Raw genomic sequence first — 14,991 nt, 5'->3', positions numbered from 1 at the left:
CCGTGCTATAAGCATGTTGTAGTGTAAGAATTGATGTATTAATGACACAGGTGAAACCAGGTGTCATAGGGACACAGAGGAGAGGCCCTGAACAAGGCCGTCAGAGGAGTTTACTTGGCAATTACATGGTGGTTTTACATTCGTTATCAAATCTGGTGCTCACAGAAGCCCTCTGAGACAGGCCAAGGAGGTCTTGTTATTATATTCCACTTTTATGTCAGAAAACACACCGAAAGAGGTTATGTGACTTCACTCTATATGTGTTTGTGAGACGGATACAACCAAATTCGAATTCAGCTTTGGCAGGTACTGGCTTTGTGCCTTTGGGCAAGTAAAGTCAACACATTCTTCATCTATAATAAAGGATAAAACCTCCTCCAGAAGAGTGTTAATGAAGTTTAAATGAAAGAAAAAAAGTCCTGCCATAGTGCATAACCCATAATATAGTTGAAAATTGATAAATTAGTGACCTTTCTAAGATCACATAGCTGATAGGTGGGTCGAACCGGGAGTTATACGGAGGCTTTTGACTCCAGATTTTATTTCTTGCCAATATATCATCTTTCCCTTAAACATTCTGTCCCTCAGACTGTTAAAGAAATGTCTGTAGTCATTGAAGTATCATTTTATGCCTTTTGATTTTTTTTCTAACAAGAATGAACATTTTAATGCTTTGTAACTGTAATCATTTTACCTTTTTCTTTAATCAGATTCTATTTGCTTTCTGCCTCTGACTCATAAGTGAACTGCAGCTTTTGTATTGGGTTCTCTGTGTCGTGACTAATTTTCAATTTGCTGTTTTTGCCATAAATTATGTACTTGTTTAAAAGTGTTGTAATTCTTCATTAAATCCTTAAAAATATCAGTATATACTGAACTTGTTAATGGGATTATTACTATTTATGAGTTATAATCATGTTTTATCATGCTGCTAAGTTGGGCTAACACCCTGATTTCTTTATTTGGAAGGTCTTGCTTAAATCATCCAGACAAAAAAATTGTTGCCTACTCATCAATGATTTTGTTCACATCTCTTAATTCTGAAAGAATGAAGGAGCTGGAAGAAAACCTCAATATTGCGATTGATGTCATAGAAGCTCACCAGAAGCAGCCTGAATCGGAATGGCCGTGAGTATCTTGTTAGAAACGTGGCTGCTTAAACATCCTGACATCACTTTCCTGGTAGAGGTTTTAAGTAAAAGTTTGAATTATAACAATTGAACAGTAAGTTTAAGCTTAACATATGTTGAAAAACTAGGAAAAGGTCCCATTTCTAGCCTTTCTTGTTTGTAAATAAATATGTGCTTCTCTGATGTCCTTTCTGTTCTGACTTCTGCTTTGGATGGCGTATATTTTTGATCCTCTCCCAAGATAATTTGTTCTATTTTCCATAAAGCTGGAGTATTACTTACAGGCCCTAAACGTCTTTGTGGCATTTTATGTTTCTGATTAGTGGGACCCCACCTCCCTCATAAAATATTAGCACAAAATTTCTGCATTTACAGAAATAGTAATTCTGCAAAAGAATTTAATTACAAATTTAAAGTTTATAGCTTAGAAGATATTAAATGTGATTGAGACTCTTCTTGTTATAAAGGTCTTTATCTTTGGTTCTTCCCTTGAGCAGATATAGGGTAAGAAAGTCAACACGATGAATTCTGAAAGTTGAGAATTTGCTTGTAACTTCGTGCAGCCCCTGGAATGGAAAGTATATTATATTTAGAAAAACAGTCCCAGCAACTAACATATAAAAACTCATGCATAATTGACAGCCATTTAAATGACCATTTTTGAGTTGCAAGAAAAAAATCTCCCTGTCACTGGCATTCCATCGTCATTGCCTTTTGTATCTAATATTATTTGCCACCAGGATTATACACTCAATGTTATGCCATAAGGTGGTGTAGCAAAGAATTCCAGTTGTCTGTATGGATGTCCAGTCAGAACGCCTTTTTTCTGCCTGTATTGTAAACTGTGAGAGACAGTTCTTATCCTTTAAACAGTGCCAAAGTAAAAATGCTGCTATCTTTACTCACTAGTAGATGTTTACTATTTGTTGAATGAAAGAAAGAATAAATGGGTTTTACTCCTCATTGGTTTGACCTGAAAGCAGCATGAAGAACCAGACCCTAGCTCAAGGTTTAAGTTCACCCGAACTTCTTTCCAGAGAGGCTGCCGGAGCAGAAGTACCTGGGGAGCATCCCAGGAGGCACCACAGAAGTCAGGAAACTGAGCATTTGTTTTGATTTTTAGGTGAATGAGGAACCTTAGCTAAGGCACTGAACTTCTGTGGGCCTCTTCTTCCTTATTTCTAAAATGAAAGAATTGATTTAGGTTAGAAGTTTCCAGACTTCTGAATTTCGTGTCCCATATGTTATTTTAAAGGCATGTGGACATGGTTACAAACTCACTAGAATGGTTGGTTTGGCACAAGGACTGTTGGGTAGCGACACTGCCTGTCTTGCTGTCTACCTGTCTGAGCTTGAATGGCAGTACCTTAAGATGTCATTCTTGCCCTTTGCTCTGATAACTTTACCTTTTTAATTATATTTGGTTAAAGTGAACGAGCCAGTATTCAGTTCTGGTGACTTTTAAAGCATATGGCTTTGCATTTGACTGGTTACCTGGTGAGCACAAGCTTGACATCATTGCCAATCAGTACTTATCTGAATAGCTCAAAAGTGCAAAGGAATGCTTAGGAGATTTACCTGGAAAATGAATAGTCCATCTGCACCTCTGTGGGTACCCAGAGTTTTTCCTGGGTTGATCCTGCGCATCCGGGAGCTGCCTGTCTGTACTTCCCTGGTTTGGGGCCTGGCTTACACTGAGGAGTAGTGCCCGAGTGGCTTTGCTCTATCTTATTGAGGGCCCACCGTGAGACACTGCTGAGAGCACTGCCCGCCGTGTCACAAGACAAGGGGCTCTGGTTTCTCTGCAAAGACTAATTGCCCTTTTCATGAGGGATCTGATTTGCTTTTATCTTGGAAAACCCGTGGATTAGAAACTATTCCTGCTTTGTGCAGGCTTCTAGGAAATTCAGAAAACACGCAGATGCTTGCTTCAAACATTAATTAATTAATTCAGTAATTATTGATGGAGTTCTTGAAGTGTACCAGGTACTGTTCATGGCACTGGAGATTCAAAATTAATAAGACGTTACGTTTTAGTGAGAGACAGATAATGAACCTAAAACCCCAAATAAATGTATAACAAATGTCAGATAAATTGGAAGAAAAGTACACAGAATGTGTACTAAGCTGTCCCTTAGAATGGTACTTGACTCATAGTAAACGCTGTATAGTATTAGCTAGTATTTTATTAGTAGTAATACAAATATGATTGGTACAGAAGACAGACAGTGGAAAAAACAAGAATCAATGTTGGGTCTTTTTTTTTTTTTTTTTGGGCCATGGCATGCGGGACCCCTGCAGTGGAAGCACGGAGTCCTAACCACTGGACCGCCAGGGAATTCCCATGTTGAATCTTTTTTTTCCTTTTCTTTTTTTGCCATAAGCGGGCCTCTCACTGTTGTGGCCTCTCCCGTTGTAGAGCACAGGCTCTGGACGCGCAGGCTCAGGGGCCATGGCTCATGGGCCTAGCCGCTCCGGGGCACGTGGGATCTTCCCGGACCGGGGCACGAACCCGTGTCCCCTGCATCGGCAGGCGGACTCTCAACCACTGAGCCACCAGGGAAGCCCCTGAATCTTGATTAAGTACTCTGGTGAGGTGAGGTGATGCAGAGTAACTTTGTGCTACTTTAAAATTTGGAGGTCAAGGAAACCTTTCCCGAGTTGGTGACATTTGAACCGAGAACTGGGTAGCCATCATTGGAAGATCTGTGGGTAAAGGTGGAGACAGATTGGGAAGAACAGTCCCAGCAGTGAATACACAGGGTGCAAAGACCCCAAGGCAGAGGCCTCTGTCGCAGGACTAGGGAGACCAGGGTTTGGACAGTGTAGTGGGTGAAGGGGTACCTGGAGGCCAGTGATGTGGGGCTTTGTGAACCAGGAAAAGGCGATCGTTTTACTCTTTGCCGTGAGAAGCGATTGGGGAGTTTTAAGCAGTGTATGGAACGACCTGGTCTGTGTTAGTTAGTTATACATACTTACTTATTTTTGGCTGCGTTGGGTCTTTGTTGCGGTGCACAGGTGTCTCATTGCGGTGGCTTCCCTCGCTACGGAGCACGGGCTGTAGGCGCGTGGGCTTCAGTAGTTGTGGCGCAGGGGCTCAGTAGTTGTGGCTCGCGGGCTCTAGAGCGCAGGCACGGTAGTTGTGGCGCACGGGCTTAGTTGCTCTGCAGTATGTGGGATCTTCCCGGACCAGGGCTTGAATCCATGTGCCCTGCGCCGGCAGACGGATTCTTAACCACTGAGCCACCAGGGAAGTCCCTGGTCTTTGTTTCGAAGGCTCCCTCTGATTGCTGGACTGAGGTTGAGCTGTGGGGAGGGGAGAGGGAGGAATGGAGGCTGGGCTGCCTGTTAGGAGGCAGTTGTAGTTGTCAGGAGGCCAGGGTGGCTTAGATGAGGGTCGTCGCGGTGGGATGAAGAGGACGAATAGCTTGCGTGTGGTCTGCAGGCGGAGCTGATGAGGCTTAGTGTGGATTCGATTTGGGGGTGAGGTGGGAGGGAGGAAGGCAAGGGTGGGAGCTGGGTTTTTGGCTTGTTTGAGTGAGGTGGGTGGAACAGTTTGGGGTGGGGCTAGGGGACATCAGGAGTTCGTTTTGACTGCGTTAAGTTTGAGGTGCCTTCTCTACATCTGAGTGGAGCTGTCCTGTGGCCTTGTTGACACGTATGTCATCCTGCATATGGGCAAGTATGATTGTAGGATAAATTCACGATTCACAGTTACTCGCAGAGAATGTGCTTTTATAATTTTGACAGACACTTCCAAGTTGTCCTTCATAGATGTTATACTAGTATATACTTCCCTTGGCAAATTTTGAGAGTAGTACCTGGTTTCCTTTATCATTGCTAACAGAGTGTGCTATCAAAATTTTGGATTTGCCACTTCTGCCAAGGTTTAAAATAGTATCATCGTATAGTTTTATTTTGTATTTTTCTTGTTATGAGGTTGAGCATCATTTTACATATTGAGGAGTCTAATTTTCTTTTATGTACATTCTCATTTTCTTCACCCATTTTTCTATTAGGATGGCAGTCTTTTCTATATACGTAGGAATATTTTTTAAATTAAGGATATTAGTCCTTTGTATGAAATAAAATCCAAATTTTTTTCTCCCTTTTTTGTCTTTTGACTTTGCTTCTGGCACTTTTCTTCATGTAAAGTTTTTGATATTTTAGTAGATGAAATGGCCGGTCTTTTTTTAATGTCTTAAGATTTTTGATAATAGCTATAAAGGCCTTTTCTCCACTTAGGTTTTCTTCCAGTATTGTATCATTTCAGTTTTGATGTTTAAGTGTTTGATCTGCTTGGAATTTATCTTGGTATAAAGGTCCCAGCATATGGACCTACTTTCATTTTAGCTCCAGGTAATGCTGGTGGTCACAGCGACAGCACCGTAGTGGATCTTTCCTTTGTCTTTGCCCCATTCCCTGCACCCTTGACCACCCCTGTGTGTGGAAAACGTTTTCAATTCAAGTTCCACTTCGTCACCACACATTCCAGCATGTAGAGTAACTCTGTCCTTCACTGAGTGTGTCTCAGTCTGCTAATTAGGCCATAAGATTTTATAAAAATATTGATCAGAATACAGTTACCATGCATTTTTTAGGGTATTTTGTTTGTTTAGGAGGAAATTCTCCAAAGTGCCTTTTATTTGCACAACGTGATTGAGTTGGGTTTGTTGTTTCTTGTCTGAAAACTGTTTCATATGTTTTGTCTGCTTTTGTAGTCCTTTAAGGTAGGAGGTCAGTTGTTCATCTGTTATGCCTGGAATTGGAAGTGATAGTTGGAGATTTTAACACTCACTTTTTAGCCACTGATAGAAGTAGACAAGCCTCAGTATAGATGTAGATGATCTCAGTAGTACTGAGATAGGTAGCCACCTTCACATGAGTCTGGTTTATAGAACATTTTCTCAACGCTTGGAAAAGTTACTTTGTTTTCAACTGTCTGCATTATGTTCACTAAGATAGACCATAGTCTGGGCTATAAAAAGTCTCAATGAATATATGAAAAGGATTGGAAACATACGGAATATGTTCCCTGACCACAATTAGCCTAGAAAACCATAGCAGGGTGATCTAGAAAAATTCTAAAGTTTTGGAAATCAGCACATCTAAATAATTGACTTGTCACAAAGGAAATCACAAGGCAAATTAGAAAATCTTTTGAACTGAAGGATAATGAAAGCATAAAATGTGTGGGATAAAGCTGAAGCAGGGTTGAGAGGGTAATTTATAGCTTTAAGTGTTTATGTCAGAAAAGTAGGTCTGAAATCAGGGACTTAAGGTTCTACTTTATGAAGACAGAAAGAGAAGAGTACAGTAAATCCTCAGCAGAAAGAAGAAAATAAAAGGACACAAGTCAATAACATGGAAAACAGGAAAAAAATAGAAAGGATTAACAAAGGCAAAGTTGACTCTTTAAAAAGATCAACAAAATTGATTAAGAAGAAAGAGAGAGAGCACTAATGACCAGTATCACGAAAGAAGGCGTGGTTGTCACCTCAGTCGTAATAAACTCAAAGCTTGGTGAAGCTCCCTTCAACTGACAGTTCTGCAGGCTGAGGGCTGTTTACAATAACATTCAAGGACATAAGTGTTAGGTCCCGAGTCCCTCTTTAAACCCTGGTAGTATTTTATTGTTTATAATTCCCTTAGTACATTGCTTTTCTTTCTTTCAAGCAGTCTTTTCAAGTCCTTTTGTGTCACCTCTAATTTAAATGCTCTCCCTTCCCTCTGCAACTAGGGATTCACTGAACTCCTGATTCTCCTGTCCCATCCATCGCCCCTCTTCCCTGCAGCCCTCTAGTTAGATTAACTTTGTTGTTTCTGTAATCCGTGACGTGTGCCTGTGTGCTGCACCTAAGACATTTTTCTCTAATTATCTCTCTATGCGTGTGTCTTTCTCCACCCTTAGAGTTTGGAATTATGGCTTGGGACCTAGCCCCTCGCACACAGTATTTGGCACATTGTGTTTTTGAATGAATGTTCTTGTGGGAAAATGTTTTGAGCTCCAAATAGGTGAATTATGGATGAGCTTTAGGGTCACAGTTTTGTATACCTGGCGTGATGTGCATGAATTTCTGTTGTCGCTGTTTGATGACCTACCTAAATTGACGTGAAAATTGAGAATTTTGAATATTACCCATTATTGTTGGAAATATTTTACATCAGTGCTGGTCACTTATTTGAAAGGTTGTGGGAGAAACAGAACATGTGTCTAGGTTTTGTGTTTGTGTGAAGTGACGCCGTGTCGTGGTAGTTAACATGCCTCATTTGGCTACCGTACTTAAAGGCATACTTTTGTTCTGTTATTTATTAAGAAGTGATTAAATAAACCGTGTTTGTCAATATAAACGCTTTACTGTCATGCTTATTCATAACCTTGGTTATGAATAGTATGTTCTTTAGTTCTTAAGTCTTCAGACGCCCTCCGGTAGATATGATTCAGAATTAATTAATAGTACTATCAATCTTCTTAGGTGTCACAGTGGTACTTTGAAGAAATATGCTTGTAATCTTTGCCTCAAGGGTTTCCCCAAGTTGATCTCTAAGTTTCGATGAGTGCATTGCTTGACAGTGAGGATGTTTTCTTGGTAACTTGAGAGCTCTTAAGGAGTAGATAATCAAGCCAGTATTCATTACTGTGTTGTTGGCGTATGTTTAAATAAGAAGTATGACATGTCTATTTCTCTGGTTAATTTTAGCACTAAGTTTCTGACTAAAACAATTTAATATGTTTTATTATACCTGAACTTGTAGCTAAATTTCATATTATTGTTTGAACTATAGTGAACTATTTTTCTTTCTCAACTTAGATAAAAACTATAGTAGGCCCTTTCCTCCAGTTGAATAAATTTGAGTCATTTCAATACATTTTTCAGAAGTAAAATCGGAGAAAAATATTTTGAGGGTTTTCATTCTCTTTTAGCTGCTAATAGAAAAACAGTATGTGAACCTCTAAAACATTTGAAGATTACGGCTAATCAAAAATTCAATAAACAGGAGTACTTTTATGTATAAGGTATGCCTATAAAGTAGATAAGGCCATGTCTGTTTTACTATGTTTGTAGTAACCAAACCTTTCCCTCCTTTTTTCTTAGGTTCTTGATTATTACAGACCATTTTCTGAAAAGCCCGGAATTGGTTAAAGTCATGTATGCCAAAATGAGCAATCAAGAAAGGTAACCAGTGTGGTTTCGAGTATTCCGCATTCCATATAGAGTATTCCGTACGCATGACTGAAAAACTGTGGCTTCTTAGTTGGCACAAAATCTCTAAATACACGTTTCTGTGTCAGTAATGGTTTTAAATTGGTTGGTTAACATTACAGCGCAGCCGCAACAGGCAGTGATTTACGTAGGGTTGCAGAATCCAGGTTGGCGCCATTATTCAGTAAAACCGTATTAAAAAATGTTAAGAACAAAATGTTACGCTTGTCCCTCGATTTTATAAAAGTAAGTCATGCAGCTCTGTATAACAGCTGCATAGGTGAAATGTGCTCATTTGTTCACATCCCTGCTGTCATGATTTGGGGTACATTCTGCTAGGCTTATAGTTTTCCAGTAGATATTTTAGACTGAAAGAAAATCAGTACCTCTCTGTGACCTTCACTGGCCGAGTAGGGGAAAGAGCAGTGCCCTCTGAGCCCAGAGACCTTAGTACTTTGGCTCTGTGCTTTGTTGTCATAGTAACTCTTTATGTGACCTTAGCCAGGTCTTTCACCTTGTTTGGATTCAGTTTCTTGACATGTAAAATTAGAGGATTGAATAAAATGATTCCTAGTACTCGGTCCATTCCAAGAGTGTATGTTTTTCCTAACCTGATTGGAAATGTTGCCTTAGGAAAATAAAACTTACTCAGAAGGCACAGATCTAATGATCAAAAACCGTAAAAAATGTTAATCTTTTGATTGTAGTCACAATTTTGATAATTGCTGTGGTTTTGAAATTCTTTCTGTACATTTGGGTTCCAACAGTTAATCTTTGTGCACTCCTTTGTAGTCTTGTTAAGTAGTGTGTTTTCCTTCTTTAATATCTTTAACAAAAAGGAAAAGTTTGTGCTTTTAAAGTCAGTTTAGATGCCATATTTATAAATCCAGTACCCTCTGCCACCACTGTCATATGCCTACTTCTCTTGCAAAAAAAGAATTAAAATAAGTAATATGAAGAATAGTGCTATAAATTAGTAAGTTGCTTTGCAGTAAGGAACGTCCGAAGGCAAGAGAATACACAGTTTAATATTCAAGTCTGTATTTTCCATATTCCTGTCAGCTGATCTATTGTTAACCGATCCGTTTCCTAACGAAATGAGGATGACAGACTAAACATTGTCCATTTTTATTTATACAGAACTTGTAGCCACGGCTTTCCTACTTCATACAAATTCCTTACTCAGCTGCCACCTCTTCCCCGTCCTCTGTTTTTCTTCCACAGGAGAAGTGCTTTTGTTTCATCACGTCGTCTGTTACACATTGTGTCACGTCACATACCTGCTTGCCGTCGTATGACACTAGCGTTAGATCGTTAGCTCTGTGAGGGCCAGGATTTGGTCTTCCTTATTCTGTGGTGTCCACATTTCCTAGCCAGTGCGTGGCACGTAACAAGCGCTAAAAAAAGTTTTTGAATGAAAGCTTGTGTAGACGAATGAATTTTTCTTACTCATGAAAAGTTTTATCTAGTATATTCATTAATGTAACATCACCTGCTGGATTGGAAACCTCAGTTATCCCCACCTCCTCCTCCACTTGCCGCTTTACACTGGTCAGTAAGCCTTACCGAGCGTATCACCTTAGTATGTTGTGAACTCGCTCGCTTGTCACAGCTCTGGTTTACATGTCACCTTTGACTGGACTTTGGCTACAGCCTGTTTAAAAACTGTGATAAAATACACATTATATAGAATTTGCCATCGCGCCCTTTTTAACGCGCCGTTCAGTCGTTTAAGTGTATTCACGCTGTTGTGCAACCAGTCTCCAGAACTTCTCATCTTGTAAAATGGAAACCGTACCCGTTAAACAACTACCCCCGTTTCCCCCGCCCCCAGCCCCTGGCAACCACCACTCTACTTTCTGTCTCTGTGAACTTGACTCCCCTAAGTACAGTCGATGCTTGAACAGTGCAGGGCTCAGAGGCACTGAACACCAGCGTCAGAAACCCGAGCGTAACTTGCAGTCAACCTCCGCATCCGAGGGTCCTCTGTGCCCTCGGATTCAGCCAACGGCAGATCCTGTAGTACCGTAGTGCCTGTTTATTGAAAACATTCCACGTACACATGGACCCACACAGTTCAAATCCATGTTGTTCAAGGGTCAGCTGTACCTCACGTAAGTGGAGTCACACAGTATTTGTCCTTTCGTGACTGGCGTATTTCACTTAGCACAGTGTCCTTAAGGTTAGTCCATGTTATAGCACGTGTCAGCATTTCCTTCCTTCCTGAGGCTGAATAAAATTCCACCGTATGTATTGACATACGTCACATTCTGCTTGTCTAGTCGTCCATCGATGGACCACAGGCTCGCTCCACCTTTCAGCTACTGTGAATGATACTGCTGTGAACGGTGCTGATTGTTCTAATTTTTGTTTTTCCCTCCTCCTCTGTCATCTGCTGAACTGCCTGCATGGGTCTTGCCCTGCCATTTAGTGGCGTGTGGAGCTTGTTACAGGATGCAGTTAGACTCCGTGGTGTGGTGTTCAAGGCCCTTTTTAAACGTAGCTTCAGTTCCAGCTCCTCATTCTCCCCCAGTCACCACACTGTAGCTGCACAGAACTCCTCTCAGTTTTCCAGGCTTCCCCTTTGGCTTCATGCTTTTGTGTGTGTCCTTTTCTCTGCCCGAAATGTCCTGACTACCCCCTCTCCCTCTGGTGAATACACACTCGTGCTCTGTTGGCCCTTTTCAGATACTGCCTGCTTTCTGCTGGCGCTCCTGACTTTCCCAGGCAGTTCTTTGCATCCTCACCTGCACGTTTATCATGATAATTTGCTTTTCTGCTCGAATATGTATTCTTCAAGGACAAAAACCGAATCTTGTGAGTTCTCTGTTCTTAACACCCACCAGAATCAGTGCTGGAACAGTGTTGGAATGGAAAACTCTACTAATATCAAACACTTACTGAAGCCTGTCTGTAAGACACCATCTCTGTTGATACTGTAGACAGCAGATGGCTCCGTCAGCCAGGAGGAGGTGGTGTGCTGCCATGGACCTCGCGGGTGTTGGCCGGTTCCGGTGGAGCTCACTGTGGGAACTGCTGAGTCTGCTTACTTGTCTTTGCTCAGGGGCGGGAGGAGGGGATGGGGTCTTGGCAGGAGCGCTCAGAGTTCTGCGGCCGAGGAGAGGCTGCTGGGTTCCCTGTTGACTCGTTTGGGGCAATGACAGATAATTCTTTGTTCAGAGTGGAACGTTGACAGAATAATAGGATTGAAAAGATACGCTTTTCTCAACAGGGATGTATAACGAATTAACTTCTCCCCTTGCACCTGGAATGGTGCTACACACCATCCTGTGAGTACCCAGAAGACAGTCAGGACATTTTCTGTGTTCTGTGGTTCAGATGAGGGACTGCACTGGAGATTTCTGGGGGACCTTTGTGGTGTCTCAGCTGGGAACACACACCAGAGGCTCCTGAGGCAAGCCCAGGCTGTGGCCCCAACCTGCTGAATCAGAGTATATGGTCTCGTTGGGGCTGTTAGATTTAAAACGCTTGAGGCTCAGTCAGCAAAGCAAGCAGCGTATTCATTAAGCACCTGCTGGTGGCCCCTGGGTCCCCAGGGTACACAGTCCCCACCCGCCCTCAGTGTGGGCGCGCAGGGAGGGGGAGCGCCGTGTGAGCTCGGGAGCTCTTTTCGTGTGCTGCTTCTTTCAGTTGTCACAGTTAGTTGACGGCTTCACCCTGGTAGTTTATTTGGGCAGATTACTTGGTGAAGATACTTTGGATACAGGGTCAAAATCAATTCACATGGTGTGATTCAGCAGAAATGAGAGCCTGTGTTTATACAATTTTCTTGTCCCCCTTCCCAGCAAATTGGAGTAATATTGAATTAAACTAGCTGCTCTTGGAAACCAACTTTTGTAGTTTCCAGGTTTATAATTTGTATAGCATGGTGGTTAAGAGCAGAGGCTAGCTGTGCCACTCACTACTTTGGGCAAGTTACTTTTTGGAACTCTGTTTTCATCTGTAAAATGAGGATAAGAATGGTAGGCACCCCCTGAAATTGTCGTGGTTACTGACTGGAATGTATAGAAAGCTCTCAGTGCTGGCATGTAATTGTCACTCGGTAACTGTGAGTGGCCATTTTCTGCTTCCATATTTCTGCTGTTATTACTACTTCTCCTCTGATGATCTTGACTTTTTCCTCCAGGTAGCATCACTGTTACGTATGAAGGCAACATACAGCCATTGTCATTTAATCCTCAAAAAGACCTTGTGAAATAGGCATTATTCTTGCCATTTAGGTATTTGCCCTGGGTTACAAAGGCAGCAGAGGTGGTATTTGAACTCTTGTCTGTATGATGCCAAATCACTGATCATTTGCCCTGTAACGCACTAACTTCTTATATCTGTAATTTATGAAGGGACTAATGAGATTAATTCAGCAACAGCTGTCTGCCTGTATCTTGGTTAGCCTGTTTTCCAGGTTAATAAAAGTTTTGGCCTTTGTGGCATGCCATTCTACAAATTATACAGGTGGAGTAGTTATTCAGAATTTGTTGGAGATGTCAGTCTTTGAATTACAGATATTTTATTTCCAGAATTATAGGATATTGTTTCCTGCCCTAGAACGCTCATGAAACTCCCTCTCTCACTCTTTCCCCCTCCGCCTTTGCCCTTCACTCTCATAAAAAACTTACCTGTTTCAAGATGGTGCAAGCATGGCTTTTGAAATTGTAGACTGCATCAATTTAAGCATAACTTTTTTTTTTGTGGTACGCGGGCCTCTCACTGTTGTGGCCTCTCCCGTTGCGGAGCACAGGCTCCGGACGCGCAGGCTCAGCGGCCATGGCTCACGGGCCCAGCCGCTCCGCGGCATGTGGGATCCTCCCGGACCGGGCACGAACCCGTGTCCCCTGCATCGGCAGGTGGACTCTCAAACCACTGCACCACCAGGGGAGCCCAAGCATAACTTTAAAATATAAATCTTGCCGTAGAATTTTCTCCTAAAATCCTTCACGTGTACATTGCTGTCAATTTTTTTATGAAACAGGAATCATCATTTTGAGGACAGGGTATGTAACTGTTCAGTCCGAAGTGAATTAGAAGTAGGACACTAATGACAGCCAGTGATTGAGGGAGAAAATTATAGAGTGACTCTTAGTTGAGTGGTGTGTCTGTCGAGCCTGAGGCAGCTCAAGTGATGATTTCTGGTTTAAAGGAAGTGAGACTGAAGTGTAATAATTTTGGACAGCTAGCCTCTGACCTCTTTGACTGGGTTGGTTTGTTTTCTCCCCCCCCGGTTAAATTATTTATTTATTTAGTTAGTTTTGGCTGCGTCAGGTCTTAGTTGCGGCACGGGATCTTTTGTTGTGGCATGCGGGCTTCGGAGCACGTGGGCTCGGTAATTGCAGCATGTAGGCTCTCTAGTTGAGGCTCTTGGGCTCAGTAGTTGTGGCGCGTGGGCTTAGATGCCCCGCGGCATGTGGGATCTTAGTTCCCTGACTGGGGATCAAACCCACGTCCCCTCTATTGGAAGGTGGATTCTTTACCACTGGACCACCAAGGAAGTCCCTGACCGGGTCTTCCTACTTTTGCATCCTTCACTCTTGCGTGAATGGATTTGTTAGACCACTTGTGTTCTGTTATGTTTTCAAGGAAGAATTTAGTGTGGTTCCCCCGAGACTGGAAGAAGTAAGACATTCCACATTATGTCCCATTCCCCTGACTGCAGTACTTTTCAGTACATATATGTTTTCTGGCATAGAAGTGGGGATGGCGAATGAAATGCACAATCAAAATATGTGTTTCTGAAAGAAAATTTCCTCCTTGAATTATATGTCCTGTGTGTGATTCCTTTATTTTATGAGAAGGATTTTTTGTTTTGTTTTGTTTTTTGTTTTTCTTTTACTTGGCCGTACCATGTGGCTTGTGGGATCTTAGTTCCCCAACCAGGGATTGAACCCGGGCCCTCGTCAGTGAAAGTGCAGAGTCCTAACCACTGGACTGCCAGGGAAGTCCCGAGAAGGATAGTTTTTGATGGTGGCTAGAAGTAAAGGGAGTTGGAGAGTTAGATGGGGATTCTGGGTGGGAGAGCCCCATATATCAGACTAAAGTTTTTGGACCCACTCCTTAACAGTGGGAGCCTTTAAAAGTTTTTATTGGCAGATGACTTAATATAAGTACAATCATTTAATGAAGTATAATTTATTCTCAGGTAATATTCAAGCTTGGTTTGTATTTTTATATTTTAAAGATTCATTTCTGATTTTTTTCCCCCTTTTTTTTCTTCCCAATCACTCATTCCCCATCTCCTTAGATCTCCCATCTTGTAATCACCTGACAGAGTGTAGAGGTGCATCTCCTGAGCCAGGGAGAAGTCTGAGGGAAGCACTGCCCCTGGGTGACTGTGTAAAGCAGGCAGGAAATCTGCATTGACCTTACCTCTTGGGACCACCTCCCAGGTCTCCCCCCGTCAGCTGGTCTCCTTGGACCCCAGGGCCTTCCTGTGGCTGCTGGACAGCCTGGATTACCACCACCCCGTGGCCCACCTTTTGTCCCGACCCCATCTGACTCCTTCAGGATCTGCTCCTTCCTTGTTCAAGATCTGCCTGGTGTTTGGTCCTTTCCCCCAGTTATGACCTGTCTCGTTCCTCTTCACCCTGTTCTGGGTAGTAGTCCACTGGGTGCTGAACTCCCTAAAGCCAGGGACCACGACT

At 42.3% G+C, this 14,991-nt stretch overlaps 1 protein-coding gene across 2 annotated transcripts in view; it reads left to right on the top strand.

The window, feature by feature from the left end:
- Nucleotides 1-14,991, top strand: part of ATXN10 (ataxin 10) — a 149,502-nt gene that overhangs the window by 38,839 nt on the left and 95,672 nt on the right. For both annotated transcript variants that reach the window (XM_024737576.1, XM_024737577.1), the window contains exons 5-6: nt 970-1,128; nt 8,228-8,308. In XM_024737576.1, the coding sequence (XP_024593344.1) occupies nt 970-1,128; nt 8,228-8,308 (240 nt within the window). The remainder of the gene's footprint in view (nt 1-969; nt 1,129-8,227; nt 8,309-14,991) is intronic.

This window comes from Neophocaena asiaeorientalis, unplaced genomic scaffold (assembly GCF_003031525.2).
Source record: "Neophocaena asiaeorientalis asiaeorientalis breed wild unplaced genomic scaffold, Neophocaena_asiaeorientalis_V1.1 scaffold242, whole genome shotgun sequence".
Taxonomy (NCBI): Eukaryota; Metazoa; Chordata; class Mammalia; order Artiodactyla; family Phocoenidae; genus Neophocaena; species Neophocaena asiaeorientalis.
This window is presented reverse-complemented; position numbering and strand designations above follow the sequence as displayed.